The sequence below is a fragment of the Camelus bactrianus genome, chromosome 3 (genome assembly GCF_048773025.1).
Source record: "Camelus bactrianus isolate YW-2024 breed Bactrian camel chromosome 3, ASM4877302v1, whole genome shotgun sequence".
Classification (NCBI taxonomy): domain Eukaryota; kingdom Metazoa; phylum Chordata; class Mammalia; order Artiodactyla; family Camelidae; genus Camelus; species Camelus bactrianus.
Window position 1 is genome coordinate 107,201,194 of NC_133541.1, and position 16,181 is coordinate 107,217,374.

The following is a 16,181-nucleotide window of genomic DNA, read 5'->3' on the forward strand; positions in this document are numbered from 1 at the left end:
GGCAACTCCGGGGAATAGCCAGGGGAGGCCTCACAGCACCTTCAGCCAGCTGTTTGCGCGGGCTGGAATGGGGTGAGGTTTGGGCCTTTCAAACAGGTGCTTTGCAGGAGGCTATGGGGACCTTCTGGAACTTTCTCCTCCCTGTTCTCCCTCCATTAATGGATAAGACCATGAAAGCAAGGATAGAACTGTGACTCCAGACCTTCCCAGGCTCTGGAACTCAGAAGCAGAGGAGGCTCTGCTTGGAAAATAACACAGCTTGCGGCCAGTCCGCAGAATGTATGAGAGGTTGGTGACAGAGACAGGGTCTCTTCTACACATCAGGAGTAATTGTTTCAAGCTTGTGTTCCTGCCACTGTTACTAATTCTAGTAGCTGCCTCCTTGTGAACATTTACTGTGCTCCGGTAAGTGTATTTACTGAGTACCTTCCATGTATTATCTCACTTAATCCTCACAGTAATCCTACAGAGGAGGTGTTATTGTTATCCTCATTTCAAAAGGAAGCTGAGGCACAGAGAGGTTAAGCAGCTTGTTCAAGGCCACACAGCTAGTAGTGCAATTTGAATCACGGCAGTTCAACTCCAGAGCCTGGGTTCTGAACCGTAATTCCTGTAAGAGGAGCCGTCTGCTGAAAGCATAAATAGGTCACAATGAGGTTTAGACAAACCTCCAAATGCAAACTTGATTTTAGAATTTTGAAGACTGGGGTTAGTATAGGAAAGAGTACTTAGTTAACTGCTTTTAAAACTGTCTCTGATGTTGATACCAGAGCTAAATGGCCTGTGAGTCTCAGCCCTAGAGCAATTTCAGTATTCCTCATACTGCATATTGTCTCCTGTGCTTCCCATTTCCCAGCTCAACTTTCCCCATCCAGTTTGTTTCATGAAAATTCCTCCAAAATTTGCCCCACTGTCACTACCTTTCCAGCCCATATTCCCACTCTATGACTGTAGCCTCAACTTCCAGCCCAGTGCTTCTGAATGTGACCACAGTCCCTTTGCACAGACTCCTTCCTCGGCCTAGAATGCCCCTCCCTGTCACCCCCATGCCTTTCACACTTCCTGGCATAAGGTAGGACCTCCACAAATATGCGACAGATGAACGAGTCTCTCCATGAAGCTCTCAGAATCCCTCCTCCCCTGATGGGGAGAACCCATCTCACCATCCTCTGTTCCAGCAACATTTATCAGAGCCTTCCTCCTGCTGGGATGTTGGATGAAGCTGTTTCCCTTCTTAGAGGAGAGCCAGAACTATGGGCTTTTCTTCCTTTTGGCCCTCACAGCATTTAGTACAGAGTTCTGTCTCAGACACTCTTTTTGAATGAAGCCTGAACCACCTGCACTTCTCTTTCCTGAAGGCAGAGGGTAAATCTGATTAGATGATCTTTTCATTCTCCTCCTACCTTCTAGTGCTCTCTGCAGGGTGGCCAGACCTCCTTGTATATTGACTGAGATGTGCAGGGCCGGGGAGTGTTCTAGGATGCAGTAACAGGGAGGTAACTTTATAAGAACAGAAAGAGGGCATTTTTTGGTTGGTCCTATATACAGAATGTTAGGGCCTGTCAATGACTGATGCCAGCTTCCTTGTCAGTGTTCCCTCGCCCATTCAGCTGGACCAGTCCTGTGGAGCCTGAGAAAGGCCAACATAGTAGAAGTCAATCTGTCTGCATCCTGTGGATGGGGGAAAGGCGCTAAGTCAGAACCAAGAGCTGTGATTTTGCTGACAATCAGAGAGGACATGTCTCTGTTGGCTCTAGGGCCTTCCTTACTCCAAGGCTGTCTGATGGGAACACAGGAGACGCCTAACAGAGCCAAGGTCTCAGGATGGAGCATCACTCAGAACTCCTCAGGTTCCAGACCAGCTTAGACATAAAGAGGAACATATTGACTTGCATAACTGGAAGGCCTAGGAGGGTGTCAAGTCAGGCCTGGTTGAATTCAGTACAAACAGTGTTTTCGGGGCACTGACTTTCACTCCATCTCCCAGCTGTTTCCCTCTCCAGGTTAGCTTTATTGTCAAGGAGGCCTTTTCTGCATGGTGGGAGAAGGCGGCTCCCAACAGCTCCAAGTGTGTACCATTACATCTCAGAATCTAAAGGAAGAGTCACCCTCTTGTTCTCAGCTTTCATGCACTAAATCTCATAGGAGGATTCCAACTGGCCTTGCTTGGGTCCATTGTCCAGTCCCTGACCAATCACAGTGGATAGGAGAGGGGATGCCCTGACGGCCAGTCCTGTGGCCAGAGCACCAGGAGGGGCAATACCACTGGACCCCCATAGAGGGACACTTTCTTAAAGGAAAGTGGGGCAGTAGCCAGTCTGAAACAACAGATGATCAAATAACATCCTAACACATCTGGGGCTAGAGTGTGGCTGTCAGCATCTCCCTGTCCCCTCTCTCCTCTCACCCAAGGAAAGCTCTGATGACATTGTCTGTCCCCACACAGCTGCCCCACCACCACATGGCTGAGCCAGCCTTCAGGAAGCTGGTGGAGGATGCACTGGGCCAGGCTGGTCACCAGCTTCGTTCCTTTCAAGAGAACTTCGAGAAGGTGCTGCCACCTCCTACCACACAAGTGAGTGTCCCTCACCTGCCAGTGGGGGTAAGGTTAACACCCTATTTCCTTTCCCTTTTCTTTTCCCAGTGTTCCCTGTTACTCCAGGAACATGTTGCCTTTCCCTCTGTCCTTTCTCTGTGAGCTGGGGGTGGGGTTCAGGTGGCAATCACACACACACACACACACACACGCACGCACGCACGCACACGCACGCATGCGCTCTTCAAGGCCAGTAAGCATAAGAGCAGAACAGAAGGTTTAGGTCAAGAATAAGAAATTTTAATATTAAGTAAAAGCAGACATGATAATGGATGAGTGCCATTAACATCCTGAAACCTGGAACTTCTTCAAATTTTTCTTCAAAATGTACCTTGTTTTCTCATCACCTTCTCATAGAACCTGCACTCAGAATGAATAAAAAGTCATATAAGTGTTCTTTTTGCTATGGAATTTTTAATTGCAAAAGACAGTATTTTAGCTGTGTTACGGTTTACAAAACTTTGGCTGTCCAAAGGCTTTTTTTTCAGCAAAGTATTTTTCTCTAAAATTGCGGTCCACTTGAAGAATATATAGATTATCATGTATATTTTTTAAAGTAACTGAAGTAGATGAAGGGAGAAGGAGTTCCCAGAGTATGATGAAAACTCAGTTTGAGAAAACTGAACCTGTGTTTTCAGTCACATGTGAGATGTGAAGTGAAGGGTCCGGAGAAAGCTCCAAGAGTCCCCAGAAGGGAGAAGGGGGCCCCAGAGACAGAGACGAACAGAAAAGGAGCCCGGCAGAGCTGGGCAGATACGGGTGGGCTTCGCACCTGAGCTGAGTGCAGAGGACGTCAGAGACCATCAGAGATGTTGTGAGCTCCAAGCGGAGGTGGCGTCCCCCTGGGGCCACCGCTGTCCCCACTTGCTTGCCCATGCTGAGACGCCTCAGCAGAGGACTGACCTGGGCTGCCACGCAGGCCCTGCAGCTTGGGGAGAGGAAGGGTTCAGAAAAGGAAGAACAGAGTGGCCGCTCAGATGAGTCATAGAAACGCTTATCTTTTTCTGCTTAAGACAAAATAGCATTTCTCTTACTGGAAAAGCACTCCATGCCCAAGTGTGGAAAAAGAGAGAAGATGCAGAAAAATAAGAACAAGAAACAAATGGGAACATCACAGTCCCAGTGTGCGTTGCAGATTGATAGGAAAAGAGACCCGCCTCGTTCCCCCCTCCCCTCCCACCCACCGCGGTAACACACACACCTATAAATTCCTGAGTTATTTGGCCAAGGGTGCAGAACCCACAGAGGTGAGGTGACCACCCAGGACAGGAGCAGTCCCAGTGAGATCTTTACAGGCCTCCTCTGGTCCCCCCCAGGGAGTGCTGCTGTTCTCTGCACAGGTAGGGGCAGAGATTTGAGAAAGAAGGCAAGCATTTGCTACTCATGTTAACATCACCATTCTGAAAAAAAACAAAAAACCAAAAAACTACCCTGTCTCTACACTTCCACTGAAGGGCCTGTTTGGGAACCTTGGGTTCTTCTGGTCTTTGATCCTGACTCTGGAACCCATTGGAGGAGGGGTAATGGCAGAGACTGGGCCCAAATGCCCCTGAAAAGCATCTCTGCCTACCTCCCTACACTCACCACCTCCCCACCTGGAAATAACCATATAGAACATGGTGAATATATATACGTCCATAGGTATCTATACAGTGATAGAAAATATGTAATAAATCTATATTCAACATTTTTAGTTTCTTCTTTGTTTTTCAAAAAGGGGACAATCGTCTGAGTCCCTTCTTGTTGATACTTTTGCTGGAAGCAGTGAATGAAAAAACAAAGGCAATGCCAGGAGATTTTTGGATGTGCTGAATGTGCACTGAATCATTCTCCCCAGCTAGGTGGCAATTTCCATCAGGGAAAGACTCTCTCCTCTGTTTCTGCTGTGCCATTCACAAAGCTTACTGTGCCTCGTGCACAGTAGGGTCTCAATAATACCTATGAACTCAAAACCCATGGAATAAAAGACTGCATTCCCTTTGTTCACATGTGTGTGCTGGCTGTTTAAGATGCCAGGTGAGTAAGGCCTGGTGCCCAGATGAAACTCATAGTCTTGCTCATTGGGGTTGAAAGACATGTACAAGGCATTTTTCTGTGGGGCTGCTTAGTTTGATGCCCTGGGCAGAGTTTAGGGCTCAGTCCTGGAGTTCTGTAACTGAGAAATTCAGAAACTGAATTAGAATTTTAGATAACCCCAGAAGTTTAGACCAGAGAGGTATTTTAGAAGTTAAATTAGACATTTCTTTTGAGATGCGTTTGGGTATTAAGAGCATTGTTTTCCATCCAGTCCGGCCATCTGTTAGTGAGGAGACTGTTGCCCCACCGGGGATGGGCTGATCGGCAGCAGAGGTGGGGTTCCTGGCTGTGAGCACGTGGGCCAACGTTGGCACCAGCTTTGACATGCCAGCTCAAACACTCGTGTCTGTCTCTCCCAGCCACTCCTTCCCGGGGCTGAACGCCAAGTGCAGGCTCTCCTGAGCAAGTATGGTCTGGGAAAGCTGTACCAGGTGACAAGCAACATCAGTGGGGCTGGGGCTCTGGACCTGACACTGCCTCGGGGTCACATAGTGGCCCTCCTTCAAAACAAGGACACCAAAGGCAACAGTGGCCGTTGGCTGGTGGACACCGGAGGTAAGTAGGACTTTGTGAGCCCTTCCCCCCCTCAGGGAAAACCTCCCAATGGGAGCCAGTGGGGAGACACAGCACTCTTGTAGGCCAAAGTCTAGCTGAGCAAAGACAGGATGAGAATGAACACAGGTGAACGTGGAGGGCTTGGGGTACAGCTGGCTTAGTGTGGTGCATGAAATGCCAAAAAGAAATTTAGTCTTACGTTGCAACATCTGTCATCGAGCACCTGCTATGTGCTAGGCGCTGTGGAAGGAAGACAAAGACCATACCTTGGGGACCTCATAGATCGTTGGTGTAGACAGAGATATGGGGAAAGAACTTCAGCATCACCTTGAAAGATGGAGATACGCAGAAAAAGGATGTTTGGATCTCTGCTGTGTGGACAGACATCTGATTTCCAGAATGAGGGAGGTGTCATCCTGCCCCCTCTGCACTGGTCACACCCCTGGGTATGCTGCTCAGGGTCCCAGGAGGGAGCAGGTCTGGAGGCAAGGGGTACCATGAACCCAAGAGGAGGTGGCCCAGCAGAGTGTCTTCCACAGAGGGGCATGTGACCCACAAGATGAAGGCTACACAGGATTATTGGGAGGGGGTCTACAGATAGTTTTTCAACCTTCAGACAGTTTATTATAATTCAGTACTTTAATGTGTATTAGAAAAAATATAACTAGTACAGAAACACCTGATTTTATTCACAATTATATTGTACAACACTAGGTTTTAAAAAGTAAGCTTATTAAAAAATTAAGAAGATGATACAAATCTGACAAAAATCATGAAAAACAGTCTCCTGACTCAAGTTGAAAAACAGCTGAATGGGGATGAAAACAAAGCCCCTGGGGTCATGAGGACCTGGTTTGGCTCCCAACTCCAGCATTTTACTGACTACATGATCCTGGAGGAGTTATGGAGCCTCTCTGAGCTCGGTTGGCTTGGCCATAAAATGGAGATAACAATTCTAATCTCGAGAGTTGATGTGAAGACTGGTTAATCAGATGCCTGTTTTGGTACTGAGCAAGCCCTGGAGAAGTGATGGCCATTCACGTTGACAGCAGTTAGAACACTAGTGGAATAGCTCCTACAGGAGACAGAGCTGGGAGCATTTGGAGAAGAGAAGGGCAGTTTCTGCCTCCTGGGAAAGGCTGTCCTGGGGTGAGGAAGCAGCATTGGTCGGAAAGGGGACCCGTGGTGCCAGCACCAGGAAAATAGTTTTCCCACCAGTCTGAGGAAGAACTTTTTATCTCTGCCAGAGCTGTTCAAAATGGAGTGGGCTGCCTCTACAGAGGATGAGCTCCCTGTACTGGGGATGAGCAAGCAAAAGCTGGAAACAGTGAGTGTGGGGTGGAGTGGGTAGGTTTGTGAAGTTCCTAGATAACCTCTTGAGGTCCACTTTAGTGCAAGAAGCTATATTGGAAGTAGTCATGTCCATGAATGATGGTGACTTCCTCTACCACTAAAAGGGATGGGGAAGGTGATCTGCAGCCAGATAATGTTCTGCATGTCCTACAGGACATCGAGGGTACGTGCCAGCTGGGAAACTGGAGCTGTACCGTGTGGTCCCCAGTGAGGAAGACCTCAGAGGGCAAACAAGTCCTCACGAGAACTCCCGACATCTGACACCAGAGCCCACCCCAGCCCCAGTCCCCTCTGTCCCAACCATGACCCAGGTGAGTCTGGGAGAGGGGTGGGGGTCATGGCCACCTGGACTAGGGCTTTGATGTTCCTCCTGTCTGGGGGAGCTACCACCCTGTGAGCCCAGGGTCTGATCATCCCTGCCATGTCAACAGCAGAGAGCTGACCCCTCGCTCCCTATCAGCAGAGCAAGTAGGATTCATTCATTCCTGCATTCATTCCTGCATTCAATATTCACAGGCACTGTGCTAGATGAGTGATAAAAATGATGAAAAGACAACCTTGGCCCTTGCCTTCCTCAAATTTATAATCTGGGGATGGGGAAAACAGCAATTAATAATCATATGAATAAAGGTGTCACTCAACCTCCTGTTTCTCCTCCAAGCTGGGAAACTGACCTGGGCAGATGACACCCTCTGATCTGGGGAGGGAGTGCCGATTCCTCTGCTCAGTGAGATGGCAGCAGTGGACTGAGAGCCCCCCCTTCTGAGGTCAGACAGGCCTGGCTGCCCTGCTGTGTGATTTCATTTGAATAAGTTCCTTGACTTCTCTGAGTCTCAATTTCCTTTTCTGAAAAATGGGGCAAATGGAATTACAGAATTGTGGAAATCAAAACCAGGCAGAGAGCATGCCACATAGTAGGTATTAGTGGAAGCCGTGGAAGTAGCCATTGTCTTTGGACAGAGGATGTATGTGGGAGGCGATGACTGCCCAGCAATCAGAACTGAAGCGGGGGGTGGGGGTGGGGGAAGGGAAGAGGATAAATAGCTTCTCTGGTTCAGTTTGTTTGTCCTCCCACCCTGACCACTTCTGTGTCACTCTCCATGTGTTTCAGGTGGTGGCAGTGTATCCCTTTGTGGCCAGAAGCAGCCATGAAGTGAGTCTACAGGCAGGCCAGCGGGTGACTGTCCTGGAGGCCCAGGACAAGAAGGGGAACCCAGAATGGAGCCTTGTGGAAGTGAACGGACAGAGGGGCTATGTGCCTTCCAGCTTCCTTGCCAGGGCCCCAAGCCCAGCTCCGTGGGGCTGGAGTCTGCCCTCTTAGGGTTCCCTCCTTGGAGCCCATGTTCCAAGAGGCTTAGAGGCTTTGACCCCAAAAGGGTAAAGCAAAGAGAAGGCAGAGGTTTAAGGAGAGATCAAGCCATGGTGGGGTGAAGGGCACCCAGAAAGCAGCCAGAAGAGGTGGGTGGGCCTTACAGAGTGCCTGGCGTGGGCATGAAGTGCTCCCATCAGGACAGCTCATTATGTCTGTATGAAGAGGGTGTTCCAACCTGGAGTCACAGCACCCTGGATGGCAGGTCACAGCCAATCAGCTAGGACTTGCTATAGCCTATGGCCAGTCTTACCTGTGCCCATATCTGGGCCTGCCCACAGGAGTGGGTCATCCAGGTGAACGTAACCTGTATGCTGTATGGTTACAGGGAGGGGCCCTGGAGAGTCCAGAACTGCCTGGCCTGACAGTATACTTCCTACCTGTGGTACCAGGAGATACCTGAGCTTTTATTTTTCCATGCTGGGACCTGAGCTATCATGGGCAGTAAACCCCTGACAACCCTCTCTAGTTGGGATCGAGGGCTTGTTGGGCAGTTGAGGGGCTCTCAGGAGGCTCTTGGCTGGGCCAGGGAGTGGGTGTGAGCAAGTCACAGCTCTGGAACGTGTGTAGGCAAATGCAGAGGCTGCTCCAAGGAAGAGGGAGTTTTCCAGGTGTGTCAGATGGGATGCACACTGCTGCTGGGTTCTCTGGACTAGGGGACAAGAGGGCATGCAAATCACAGAGGAAACTCTGTGAAGCAGGTAATTAAAGGCCTGGTGGGTGGGTAATGACTTGGTTTCCTGTTTCTGGAAGAAGGAGAGGCCAGGGGAACCCCCGGTGGTTTCAGGAGGCTGCTGAGGGCCTTGAGGCAACAGTGGAGGTGATGTTAGTTGGCTGCAGGACCTCAGACATAGGGCGCAACCTCAGTTTTCCCATCCATAAAATTTGTACTCACAGGCTTGTGGTGAGAATGCCATCATGCAAAGGATGTGGAAGCTCCTTGCAAATCGTGAAGTGTGATATAAATGTAAATTGCCAGGGGTAGCAGGATGTGCCAGAAGTGGTCAGGATGTCCCCAGCCATCAGCTGACCACTCCCCATGCCCATGGCCAAGGCCAACATTGTTAATCAATGTGGTATCCTTTCCCATAAACCAAGGATCTCTCTCAGTGCTGCATGCTAGGTCACCAGACTCTTGAACTTCGTGAGGTCAAACTTACTGTCATCCTTTTCTAGAACCTAGAAAGCAAAGCCCCTCAAAACAGTTCTTTTTCAAGGAAGACTGACCCAGTGGGGAATATTTGAGTGCAGCCACTGTTGGATCATTATCTCTAGGTTGTCGCTTTGGGCTCAGATAAATTGCAGGATTCATAGGAGAGGGAAAAGTTGTCCAGTGTGACTTTAAAAACCAATTACAAATGTCGGAACCAATCCAAGTTAGAGTACATGTGAAAACAGGTGGCAATTTAGATTTAATTCCAAGAACATCTCTGTATTATTATAACTGCAGTGCCTAAAACTGTTAGCTCTGGTTTTTGGAGAGCCTTTAAGAAGTGTATACATGTCTGTGTCAGACAGTCTGTAACTTACCTCTTCTGGGCTTGTGAAAGCGTGAAGGCTGCATACATAATGCAGGAGAAACTCAGTCCCCACAATCCCTCTCCCAGGACCAAATTCACTCTCTAAAATGCTCGTGACTCATTTTCCTTTGTCTTTCCTGCTCAGATTTCTGATAACAAATAGGAAACACAGGGGAGCAGATAATAAAATAGGAAGTCCAGCCATGGTTCCACAATACTTACGAGAGCCTCCTGTGTGCTAGTACCCTAGCTTGGGGTCTTCTCAACGTGGCTGCCCACAGCAGTCACCAGGACAGCTTTCAACTAGGACTGAGGCCAGGATCCCACCCAGAGATGCTGTTATAATTGGTCTGAGGTGTGGCCCAGGCCTCAGGAGTTCAGAAAGCTCCCCGAGTATTTCTAGTATGTGGCCAGGGTTGGCGACCTCTGCCCTAGACACACAGTGGTGGGCAAGACAGACCTGGGGTCAGAAATGGCCACAAGCTGTGAGCTAGGGTGTGCCCCAGCTGGTCTTTGTACTTGCTCACATGTTTCAAACAGGCAGCTTGAGAGGTGGTTTGAAAAAGGACAGCCTGTCCTGTCAGGTCCCAGAATGTATACTTATTAAGTGCCATTAAAAGGGGCCTGAACAAAATTGGATGTTCTTGTAGGTATAAGGGAGAAAACTGAAATAACTTGGAACCAAATCTATCTCATGAAGGGAAAATAAAAATGTATTCAGTAGCACATGGGTTATGGTTTCTCATACATCAGGGGATGAGATTAAAAATTACTGAAGGGTGAGAAAATGCATATTGAGAAGATGGAGAATGGCCTGAATTTTCTCCAGGGGACTCTGTGTAATGTGCCTTTCTTTCCCCCCAAATGCCTAGAACCAGTCCACTGTGTCTTATTTATTTCAGTGCTGGGCTGTCACATATTAGACTTGCTAAGGTGTTTGCCTGTGAATTGAACAAGACTTTCAGGAACTGAAGACAGATTCACAAGGGTGCCCCTTGCTCCCTGCAATGGAGTGAGACTTCTTTAATCTTTTGGGCCCCAGCCTAGTTTTAGACATGAGGACAAGATTACAATATCAAAGGAAAGATGAGTGAATTCTTGGTTAATATGTTAGACTCTAGCTTGGGGAGTAACTGATATGAACTACTGGGAATAAAGGGCTTCAAAGATGAAAATGTTTCTGGAATGTGTATGACTCTAACCATTGTATAGTCAGATGCCACAGTGTGATGTTTGTTCATTGGACACTTGCTATACATAAAAATGGCACCTCATTCATTCATGTGTTCATTTAATGAGTATCTACTGTACATCTTTGGTGCCTCCAGGAGTTGGCCTTAGCTGCCAAGGCTGCAGTGAAACATCAGACAGACCAGGGCTGTGCTGTTTCAAAGCCCACAGTCTGATGAGGGAGGCAGACAAGGCAACAGTCAGTGACACGCAGTGTAAGTGTTAGGGTAGCAACAGGCACCATCATAGTCCAGGAGAGGGACCAGCTCCTGACTCAGACCTGGTGGCTAAGGAGGGCTTCCTGGAAGAAGTGATAGCCAAACTGAGGCCTGATGGGCAGGTTAGATGAAGGTGGGAGGGAGGACACATGAAAAGGCCCAGAGGTTAGAGCAAGTAAGGCTTGTCAGGGAACTGAAACTGTAGAGTTGGAACACGGTGTGTGTAGGGGTGGTGGGTGCAGTGGGAAATGGCTTAACAAAGTCTGCCTGGTAAGGAGCTTTGGATTTTATTCTGAGGGCAGTGGAAGTGGGGCACTAAAGGGTTTGAAGCAGAGGAGTGACATACCCAGGGTTGTATTTTAGGATGCAAGTTCTGGTTCATCCCAGAATCTTCCGAGGTATGTGCCTCAAGAAATAAATGTTCAATACATATTGCTCAGATAAATAGCACAGAGGACATGGGACACCAAAGTCTGCCACCAAGGAATCTCCTGTCCAGCTGTAAAAGACATATGAGTATCAGGCAGTTACCTGGCACTGGAGGGCAGGATGCTGTCAGCCCCAGAAGAATGCAATGGACCAGGCTTATAGGTGCTCAGACAAGGAGGAGCTTTGGAGTCACTGAGGTAGTCAGGGACGCTTCCTGGAGGAAGCGGGGCAGGTGCTGGCCTTGTGGGATAGGTAGGATTGGGGAAAGCAAAAAGGAAGTGAGGTCTTCTCAGGCCTGGGGAGGCAGTGTAGTGGTGTGAGAAGTGCCCAGTGCTCGACCTTAGAACCCCTGAGCTCAAGGCCTACTTGACCATAGGCATGTTGCAAACTCATTTATCATAGTTTCTGCATGTGAGGAAGTTTGGTGAACCCCAAAGCCTTCCCTGTCTTCCCCAGTCGGCCCCAAAGTACTCACTGTGGAGTTCTAGCTTATCTTAAGGAGTCCTTGGCTTCCTCCACCAGGACCTACCTTCCATTTTGGAAGAGTCATTTTAGGGCTTGTTGTGGCAGGACAGAGACTCAGATACCTGGACTAGGGGTGAGGAAAGAGCTGGATGCCACTCCTGACAACATCCCAAGGAGCTTGCATCCTGAACAATCCGTTCACTTAACCTTGCTCTTCTCTATTACTGGCAATTTCTGAACTTCCCTTTTCTGTTTTCTTATCTGTAAAATGGGTCCAATTCCTCTTCTCACAGGGTGAGTAAGAAGATTAAATAAAACACTTGATGTGAACAGTTGTGGGTGACAACCGGAGCGTCCATGCTGTGTAGTGAGGGAACATGTGAGCTGTGACCACTAGGTGGCAGCAGGGCTTTGCCCATCTGCTGAGAGAGGGCTGGGAGGTGCCACCCGGTCAAACTGAAATGCCTGCGGTGCTAGGCTGGTGGTGCAGATGAGAGGAAGGGCTAGGTGAAAGACGTTAGGGAGTGGTGGGGACTGTGTTGGACCAGAGCATACATACTTAATCAAAAGGACCTTGCAACTTCTTGGCTTCAACCAATATTGCCACATCAGAATGAGGGCCCAGAAGTGCCAGACTGATTTTTCAAGAGAAGCCAGAAACCAGGGTTTTGTTTGTTTGTTTTTATTTTTAGTGTGAAATCTGTATGGAGATTGGGCCACAGCAGGCCCCTTCTTTGCATCTTCTGCCAGAGTGTATGTTGACTGTCCTGATGAGGAATCCCCTGTGAAGAATTAGCTTCGTATCTTTATATACCCTGTGAAATGCCTTCATGTGTCTTCACTTCACTTACTACTTCATCAGACATTAACTGCCCTTTCTTGGGTCTCTGGGAAACACTGTTTCCTTTTAAGCTACTGTTTCTATTGTTGTCCTCAAACTTTTACTAGATCGTGGGCCTTATTTTATGACCCACTCACGAGGGTCTCCACAGTACTTATCTCACAAGGTTCTTTTGAGGATTAAATGAGATACTGATATAATTATCACTTAGCCCAGCACCTGGCTTATTAGTATTCATTATTGTGGGGACTTTAGGAGAAATGGAATGACATTTGGAGGAAGGTTTGCAGGGCCTGTCTTTCTCTATATATATAGGTTGGTGACAAGGCCTGGCCACTCCCTTATGTACATGGAGCCCCCTGGTCCCTGCTCCTAAGAGCCTGGTGGAGGTTGGATATAGCCTTTTCCTCAGAGGCTGCTGCTGCACCTCAAAGACATTCCTGGGACTCTCCCTTCTCTGTCATCTGTGGTGCTGCAGCTGGGTCAGGGTGGGCAGGTTTACCATCTAGGGCAATCCCAATCATGGGCGTGAACGACCCAGATTCTCCTTCCTGTTTCCAGCGATAGGGTTTTCTGCGGTCCACTGCACCGGGCTAGTCAGGCAGGTACTCAGGCAATAACCAGGCACACGGATGCACTGGAGCAGCAATCCTGCTCATAGGCTCAGGGCCCTTTGCAGCCAGGAGCATCTTCTCAGGGTGTTCCAAGAGGACCTGGCAGATTTGGGAAGAAAGAAAAGGGGGGACCAGATTTGTCCTGTTGGGCTCTGCCTTATGGCTGGGCTCAGAAGCACCAGCTGATGCTGTTCAGTTAGGTCTCAGGCAGACCCCATGCTTCCAGGACACCTCAGGGTGGTTCTGGGTTCCCTGTCTTAGGCCCATTTGCCTGTCGTCAGGTGTCTGGGCATCCTTGAGGCCTGTGAATGGAAAGAGAGCTCTGAACAGTGGCTGCAGGTTAGAGACAGCCCTGAGCCCCAGGAAGATTGGACCAGAGTGGGTGAAGAAGTTGCAACCACCCCTTGTGAGCAGTTCATATCTCAGAGTTTGGTTATTTGCTTGCTTGCTCTCACTTACTCCCTTCCCTGCTCAGCTTTGTGCTGCAGGGAACTACATTTCCCAGGCTCCTTTGTCCTCTGGTTTTCTGGTGGGTTTGGCCAGTGGGAGGCACTGACGGGAGGGAGGAGGGGAGAACTCAAGGTATTTCTCCCTCTCTCTGCTTCAGGCAGCATCTCTGCCTTGGCTGGTCTCCTCCATGGTTCCAGCTTCCACTGGATGGCCCTTCCCTCTTGGACTTAGGTCCCGTAGGACAGGCCTGGCTGTGCTTCCAGTTTTTGTCAGGGAGTTTCAGATACTGCGCACTAATAACACTGCCTCTTCCCTCTGTCCCTCCAGCCTGAGGACTGGAGTGTCTTTGCTGTTGTTAATCCCTGGGGTGCTTCTCGGGTCTTCTTTCACCAGTGTAACCTCTTCCCTATATTAAAGTCCCTCTGTTCACAAGGCTTAGAATGGTTCTCTCTGACTGGGCAGTGACTGTTGTGTGGCTCAGCAGCGAGGCATGCAGGGAGGGACTGGGTAGTGGAGCTAGAGCGGGCTCCTGGATACCCCTGCCCCTCAGGCTGCCTAGCCTTCAGAGAAGATGGGGACCATCACAGGTGTGCTGCACCTTCCCTGGGTCAGGGAACAGTCTGGTCCTCCCCACCTGAACTCTTGGAAGTGTCTTCAGCTGCACACAGCAGCTGAATGGGACACATTCCAGGGTCAGTGGCCGTGAGAATCTGCTGAGCTGCCCTTGTTTTGGTCGGCTCTATCTATTGCTGCAGGGCCCAGAGAAGACAGCAGAGGAGACCCAAGGGATGCCATGTGAGAGCAGAGCCAGACTGTGGGCAAGAGGAGTTATCTTCTTCCAGGCATAGTGCCTTGAAACTGGCCCTGGCTTGGGAGGGCCAGACAGGAAGTGGAGGGGTGGCTTCCAGCCAGAGAAGAGCCTGCTTGTCTTGATTCTGGGGTCTCCGTGATTCCAGGCACATCAGCAGAGTCTCTGGCCTGGGGAAAGGCCGGTGCACTAATAACAATCACCACAGTTTCTACTTCTCACAGGGCTGTTTGAGGGTTATGTGAGGGAATCTACTTTACATGATTAATCCAGTGCTGGCACATAGGAAGCTCTCAAGAGCTGGAAGCTTAAAAAAAAATTTTTTTTAAAACCCCATAAGTCTTAACAGCAACCAGCCACTGTGGACCTTATTTTGTTGCACGTCAAGGGCCAAGCTGGTGTTGTAGTTAGCATTGACCCCAGGCCTCCCCTAGAGCAGGACTAGGGCTCCCAGCACAGATCCAGTGCCAGGGCTAGGAAGAGGGTTGAGGCAGGCGAAGGAGTTGCAAGGTTGGGAGGGCATGGTGATCTCAGGGCTCAATCCCCAGGGATGTGGGGGCAGGCAGTGGGTGTCCAGCAGGCAGTTGGAACCCTAAAAGGCACTTGAGGACAGGTATCTCCTAGGTCCAGGCAGGACAGAAGTTAAGGCCAGGTCAGAAAGTGGGCAGTAGGGCTTAGTTTCTGGGTTGAGGTTCACGTACCAGGCCCTGGGGACTTGGGGAAGAGGTCCACTAAAGATACAGAGATCCTGGCAGGAGGCAGGATTGAGAGCTGGGCACAAGGTTGGTGTTCAGCTTTCAGCACCAGGGACTTCATTTTGAGCTCTAGGGGCTGGTCTAGAACTGCTTGAAACCCTCCCATCCGAGAACAAGATTGAACCTAGAGAGCAAGGTGGGCTGGACCTGAGAGAGGGTCTGGAACGAAGAGGCTGTGCTGGTCAGGAGCCCAGGCTTCACACTGCAAAACGCCTGAATTCAAATCCTGACTCCACATTTAACCAGCTGTGTCACCTCGTTGAACAAGTTACTTCATCTCTCTAAAACCTCACTTTCCTCTTTGTGGGTAAACCAGGAAATAGTCCCACCTCAAAGGGCTGTTGGGATGTTGAAATGGGATCAGGCACGGAAGTCTTCGGCCCCGTATCTGGAAAGTATGAGCGCTGCTTAGATGATTGATCCTCAAGGAGCCAATCAGTTTGGCTGTCCCGCCCCCTCCGAGGGAGTCCTCCCAAGCCTTGCCGGCGGTGACCCCCAGCCCGAATCTTCTCTGGCGAAGGCTCCTCGGACCTTCAGCCTTTGCTCTAGTGTCTGTGTTCCTGACCCTTCACCACCTCAGGCTCTGAAAAAATACCCGCTCACTGCGTGAGCTCGTTCCAAACTGAAAGCAAGTGGATGTCTTAAGAGGCCAAAGGCTGCTCCCCCGGGACCGTCGCAGCGACCACGTCCTCAGATCCTCTCTGGCGATTAGAGCCGCCATCTTGAGTTACTCCATTCGCTCGGGAGGCGTCCTCACGGCCCGGGCAGAGCGGTGGCGGGTCGCCTTGCAGATACGGCCTGCGTTTGTGAGTATACCTTCCCCCTGCGTTCCTCCCCCCCGCCCCCGCCACATTTCTAAGTGTTTTTCCTTTCAAAATTCTTTTTCACCCTTTCCCCATTCC

General features: G+C 49.7%; 1 protein-coding gene across 13 annotated transcripts in view; it reads left to right on the forward strand.

Annotated features, from left to right (window-relative positions):
- ARHGEF37 (Rho guanine nucleotide exchange factor 37) overlaps window positions 1-16,181 on the forward strand; it is a 113,598-nt gene that overhangs the window by 35,342 nt on the left and 62,075 nt on the right. For all 13 annotated transcript variants that reach the window (XM_045517489.2, XM_010956099.3, XM_074360916.1 and 10 more), the window contains 4 exons: window positions 2,447-2,575; window positions 5,032-5,227; window positions 6,734-6,891; window positions 7,692-16,085. In XM_045517489.2, the coding sequence (XP_045373445.1) occupies window positions 2,447-2,575; window positions 5,032-5,227; window positions 6,734-6,891; window positions 7,692-7,901 (693 nt within the window). In that variant the 3' untranslated portion in view covers window positions 7,902-16,085. The remainder of the gene's footprint in view (window positions 1-2,446; window positions 2,576-5,031; window positions 5,228-6,733; window positions 6,892-7,691; window positions 16,086-16,181) is intronic.